Source organism: Hibiscus syriacus, unplaced genomic scaffold (genome assembly GCF_006381635.1).
Source record: "Hibiscus syriacus cultivar Baekdansim isolate YM2019G1 unplaced genomic scaffold, ASM638163v2 tig00000002_pilon, whole genome shotgun sequence".
Taxonomy (NCBI): domain Eukaryota; kingdom Viridiplantae; phylum Streptophyta; class Magnoliopsida; order Malvales; family Malvaceae; genus Hibiscus; species Hibiscus syriacus.
The window spans coordinates 579538-585059 of record NW_024061752.1 but is presented as its reverse complement, the minus strand read 5'-3'; the positions used below and the strand labels follow the sequence as shown (position 1 = coordinate 585059).

The 5522-nt window shown below is 38.1% G+C and overlaps 2 protein-coding genes across 2 annotated transcripts; one reads left to right on the top strand and one right to left on the bottom strand.

Moving 5' to 3' along the window:
• The first annotated feature begins 1672 nt into the window (after positions 1–1672).
• On the top strand, positions 1673–3099 carry LOC120203029 (CDP-diacylglycerol--serine O-phosphatidyltransferase 2-like). Its single transcript, XM_039203424.1, has 6 exons — positions 1673–1817; positions 1960–2044; positions 2165–2256; positions 2431–2684; positions 2764–2852; positions 2940–3099. The coding sequence occupies exons 1-6, from the start codon at positions 1812–1814 to the stop codon at positions 3065–3067; spliced, it is 654 nt and encodes a 217-aa protein (XP_039059355.1). The 5' UTR covers positions 1673–1811; the 3' UTR covers positions 3068–3099.
• Positions 3100–3162: 63 nt separating this feature from the next.
• On the bottom strand, positions 3163–4947 carry LOC120139859 (palmitoyl-acyl carrier protein thioesterase, chloroplastic-like). Its single transcript, XM_039155205.1, has 5 exons — positions 4564–4947; positions 4342–4475; positions 4121–4234; positions 3886–4054; positions 3163–3810 (listed from the first exon to the last, which is right to left on the bottom strand). The coding sequence occupies exons 1-5, from the start codon at positions 4945–4947 to the stop codon at positions 3433–3435; spliced, it is 1179 nt and encodes a 392-aa protein (XP_039011136.1). The 3' UTR covers positions 3163–3432.
• Positions 4948–5522: the final 575 nt, after the last annotated feature.

Sequence of the window (5522 nt, the reverse complement as noted above, 5' to 3'; positions counted from 1 at the left end):
CATGTGGCCTGTCTTTATTCAAATTCTGAAGTTCAATTCCCTCAATCTTACTTCTATTGTTGTTCTGCAGCGTCTTTCTGAAACACTGAGCGCATATGGAACCTAATGGTCATAGGAGAGCGAGGAGAAGGGATCATCTTGTCCAAGCAAACGGACATACTGGCTTATCGTATTCCATAGATGAACTGGATACATGGACTGCATGGGCATATAAGCCTCGTACTATTTCATTATTATTTGTTGGTGCATGCTTTCTCATGTGACTCTTATGCTTAATATTTACCTCCTTTTAGCTGTAACTCAACCATTACTGTGCAGTTTTCCCCTTGTTAGGTTAGCATACATATTTTATGTTGTTTCATCTTCTTTGCATTTATACTCATTTTTTGTTACAAATGACTGTCAATATTTCGGTTGTCATCAACCAATGGTTGTCTTTTGGTCCTTGTTGTAGAACTTGTTTCTGGTACATTCTCCAGTCTCCACCCCTTGTAGATATACTTGATGCTGCTATTGTGTTGCCAACTGTTCAGTGAATCAAGGTTTTGAGCATGGGATGGGGTATCCTTTCTAGAAAGGACACTATGGTTGCAATGATGCAATGGTTTTGGAGACGTTTTTAGTAATTTTAGGAAAATATCATGGGAGCCTACACATTTGTTCTGACTCTATATCATTCAATAAATATTATTCAAATATAGTGGCTTCTATTTTTCTCTCACCGTTTTGCTTGGTAAAAGTGACTGTTCTGAAAGGCAAACATCTTTGTATTATCTATTTGGCTAAGTTCTGCCCCGTAAAATTATACATTTTACTTTCATTTATCATGAATGTGATTTCTTATAATAGTGTTCCTAAATGTTTTAAACAGGCAGAACTAGTTCCCCGCCCTTAGGTTGCATCCTATATACATAGCAGAAAACCATAAAGAATCTAAAAAGATTATATTTAAAAGAATGGAACTCTTCTGTTTTTGTTTTAGTGTTTTTATTTAGTTCCCCCTCTCTTTTCTCTTATTTTCTTTATTGTAACGTTAGTTGGTAACATGCCATGAGTTAAGAATATAAGAAGACACCCTTCCAAATAGATGCTGAGGTGTTCTACTTACAAATATAAAATCCATCTCTCTCTCTCTCTCTGCTCACACATGCATGGAAACACATGTATCGATGCATGATGTGTTGATATTCAATATTGTTCTGGAAGGGTTCACATTTAACCCACACATACAAACACAAAAGCTATCATCCATAGTTGAATATATGATTGGTGATGGCTGCTCTCAACTCTGTTTTCCAGAAGCGTGATGATGCTAGGCAGTTCATGAAGTTTCTCCATCCTGACCTTGGTGGGCTTTTGAAAGTCATCTAGTTTCATACTTGTTCTGCTATTATTAATATTATCAAACTTCCTTGATTATTGTTTGCGTCTTTAACTCTTTATGCAGAGCTTCCAGAAAGATCCTATGGTGCGGATTGTCGCATATATACTCCTGAAAATCCCTCGAGCAGCAGGTTTAAGAATGTTTATGTACGATTCTTCTTGCACAACCTGGCTTCTGTATTTTACTCTACTTCTTTTACCTCTTTTTCTTTAGGTGTTTATTTTAGTTTGCATAATTGAGCCTGTATTTCTTGTTGCAAATTATATATTCATTTCGTACTTCTAACTTTTGTCATGGATATTTTTTTTCCTTCTAGGAAACGTTATTTGATGAATTTGTAGTAGCCCACATCTTTGGTTGGTGTGGCAAGGCCATTTTGATCCGCAATCAGCCACTTCTTTGGGTCCTCTCAATTGGATTTGAGTTGATGGAGGTTAATTTTTTGAATGGACACAAATTGTCTCTTCGTTTTATCCTCGATTCACATTTAGATTTATTATAGTAATTGGTAAGTCTTGAATGTTCTCGCCGTCTGTTTTGCATCCATAAACTAACTAATATGGAGGCATATACAGTTTACCTTCCGACACATGCTACCGAACTTTAATGAGTGCTGGTGGGACAGCATTATTCTTGATTTTTTGACTTGTAACTGGTTTGGTAAGATCTCAAGTGCTAAATCTGTTCCGTTTCACTTTTTGTTTTATTAATTTATTGTATGGAAATAATGGGTTGTTGATTATTCGACCTATCTTGACAGCAAATTTGCTTTGCACATAGGTATTTGGGCTGGAATGCATACCGTTAGGTACTTTGATGGGAAAACATACGAGTGGGTTGGTATAAGTCGCCAGCCTAACATCATGGGCAAAGTTCCTTGCTGTGTAATTACTTCTTATAAATACAAAAGTTCCTGCAACTTTTAAACCTTCAAGTCTCTTTGGACATGGAAATATGGTCCCTTTTTCGTTATAAATAAGTTTTTCTTTTGTTGTACTGTATCTTTCTGATATTTTCCTTGTACATATACTCTTTGCTGTCTCCAGGTTAAACGAACTTTAGGACAATTTACGCCAGCACAGTGGGACAAAGATGAATGGCACCCTCTGCTTGGTCCAATGCATTTCGTTCAAGTTCTCAGTCTTTGCATCGTCTTTTCGACAGTAGAACTTAATACATTCTTTCTCAAGTTTTGTCTGTGGATTCCTCCTCGAAACCCTGTGATCGTATATAGGTTGATCTTGTGGTGGCTAATAGCAATACCGACAATTCGCGAGTACAATTCATACCTCCAAGACCGGTACCCTCTCTTTCTCTCACTCAAGGAAGAATTTTCTTGTTCAACTTAAAACACTTATTTTATTTATTTATTATTTCAGAAAACCGGTGAAAAAGGTTGGAGCACTTTGTTGGCTTTCCCTTGCAATTTGCATTGTTGAGCTTCTCATTGGAATCAAGTTTGGACATGGTATATCCCAAGTCCCATACATAATGACAATAATATTTCATATCTTTTGCAATCACTCTTTAATATTTAACAATTCCGTCTCATCAGGCTTATATCCGAAGGCGATGCCGAAATGGTTGGTAATATTTTGGGTGTCTGTCGGAGTGGCTCTCGTTTCATTCATACTCATTTGGTCTTGGAAAATGTTGCGCTGTTACGGCAAAAAGAGACGATAATTTCTGGATATGAGGTGAAACTATCAGTGGTTTTTATTATATTGATGGTTGTAAATACCGTGTATCACTTCAAATCATGAACGTAGTTTGCCGGGGCTTGACGCCAGGCAAATAGCAGCTCCTCTCGGGGTTTCCGTTGCTTGGCAGTCAGCTCCGGGCATGCCATTAAGATGGTCTCCATTTAGTTTCCCATCCCCTTTGCCACAACCAAACTCTGGGATTTCTGAGCCCAAATTAAGCCTAGATGCCCTTTGCTTGAATCAATTATTTCCTTTCACCGTTCCATCTTTAAATAATATTATTATTTCCTTGTTCTTGTCAGTCATACACACGTACAAACATATTTACATATACATGTATGTGTATCAAATCTTTGGTTTCCATCTGGTCCTTCCTCTTACCATCTCTTCATTTCGAGTCTCCCCTTTGGTTCGAAGAAGATGAGTATATCCATACGTCACCGTGTTCATATCCAGTGGCCGTCCATTTCCTCCCACCATTCCTAGAACATTATTTTTAAGCAGATTCTGTTGCACCATTCCATTTGTGAATAAAATCTCGTCTTCATCGGGTTGGCAAAGCGATTGAACCAGATCCGAACTCCCACATTCTCTCCTATATTCGAGTATAATACTCGACAGCTGATTACACTCCAAAAATCTGTCTGGGATCGTCTCCAGCATCCAGTTTACATACTTGACATTATTTACATGGTGGTTCATGTCCAGATCACTCCTCTTTGGCTACAACATTATGTTAGTGTAAACCCCATTAGCTCTTTGATGCATAATGTATGTTATTATAATTGTAAATTCTACCTTCAAGTCTGAGTTCACGTATTTTGCTTTATCGTCCAGCTTGACAATTTTCTCTGGCACAGCCTCTTTGATTGCTTGTTTCTCTATGAACCAAGGAGAAATTTCACCTCTCACTTCATCTGGCATCTTTGAGAGTCGTCTCGTTTGCTCGTTCATCATCACCCATGTGCTGTTTAATCATGCATGTTTTTAGTCAATTTATGTTGTGAATTTGCATGCAAATATACAATAATACCTAGTGGCACGAGCATAGGTGATGCCTGTGGCTTGACTCCTGATTGTCCAGTCTCGTCTCATCCCGTTCTTACCCGATGCTCCGACCCATGTGTCGAGTTCGATTACCTCTCCCCTGTATCACTCAGAATTCGTGTCAAGCTGAAAACTCGGTTAAAATCATCAGAAATATCTTATCTGAAGTCCTAGTTTGTCGATTTTTATGAACCGAGAAAGGCTGACCAGATTGGATAGTGATCCACTTGGACGTGCATTCTTGAGACAACCCAAATGAGGTTGTTCTTCATCATTCCATGTGTGGCTCCAAATCCATTGCTTAAAAGTCCAGACATCCAGACATGATTCAATGCTGTTTCCTACACGGAAAAATTACAATCTCTGAATAATTAACAAGATGCCTTCTGTATTGAATGTCAAAGAATCCAAAAAGCTTAAATTTATCACCTGGAAAAGGTTAAGCAGGGTTTCCAATGAAGCTGTTTTATCGACACCAACTTCGTAAGATCGGATCACTACCTTCTGTCTATATCCAACTCCCCTTTCGACGATGAGCCCTTGACGGTTAGGGTCTACAAACTGCTTCTTCGTCGGAATCCTCTGCCGAATCTTCTCCTCGCTTATATGCCCGTTTCCAAGGAACTGGATACTAGCCAAAGAAGTATTTTTTAGAGAAATTTCATTCACTAATGCATGATGCTTAAAAGGCCCTGCAGAAGCATTCCCATTAACATTGATATTTACTCTATAATCTCCATGGTTACCGTTTGAACTCGAGCCATAACAACACCGGAAGAAAAACGAATTCACCGGACAAGAGAAAGTAGCCATCGCGTATGTTTCTGTACCCAAAGTGTGGAAAGTTTGGAACAGTGTAAAAGCCATTGATATATTTTATAGCAATTACTTGGCGATCATTTCCAAGGCAGTGTCCCGGCATGTACAGAGAATAAATCGAAGGAGCTTTGTTATAGTAATTCTCAGTACAAAGAAAAGGACACCCTTTTGTCTGTGTCTTTCAATGTGCTGAAATATGACGTCCAAAAAATTCAACACCCGATGCATCCTATGACCCCGTCACGGATGCTTGGAATTACACTGTTTTATTACATATGATTTGGTCGGTATTTGCATTTCTTGTGTACTGCGGTCAAAAGCTTTGGTGTTTCGAAAACTGCAACTTCTTCTGGTTCCATTTTTGTCGGGTTCTAATGGAGAATGTGATGTTATATGCCAATGTTGAAACCCTAGAGAAACAAACAAACTGGGAATCGGAACACGGCTTCGACTACGATGGAGATAGACAAATCAAGGGAATTCCAATCTAAAACGAACATAAAATTTTACCTTAGTTGAATTAATAAAATTTTAAAAGAATGATCTATAAAATTTTAGAAAATAAAAAT

What these genes read in the sequence shown, in the direction of transcription:
- LOC120203029 (XM_039203424.1), top strand. An exon ending in TTTGACTTGTAACTGGTTTG is followed by an intron (nt 2,045 to 2,164) that starts GTAAGATCTCAA and finishes CTTTGCACATAG; the next exon opens with GTATTTGGGCTGGAATGCAT. An exon ending in AATTCATACCTCCAAGACCG is followed by an intron (nt 2,685 to 2,763) that starts GTACCCTCTCTT and finishes TTATTATTTCAG; the next exon opens with AAAACCGGTGAAAAAGGTTG.
- LOC120139859 (XM_039155205.1), bottom strand. Translation starts at nt 4,947, where the DNA reads ATGGCTACTTTCTCTTGTCCGGTGAATTCGTTTTTCTTCCGGTGTTGT. An exon ending in CCCTGCTTAACCTTTTCCAG is followed by an intron (nt 4,476 to 4,563) that starts GTGATAAATTTA and finishes TTTTCCGTGTAG; the next exon opens with GAAACAGCATTGAATCATGT. An exon ending in GTGGATCACTATCCAATCTG is followed by an intron (nt 4,235 to 4,341) that starts GTCAGCCTTTCT and finishes TGAGTGATACAG; the next exon opens with GGGAGAGGTAATCGAACTCG.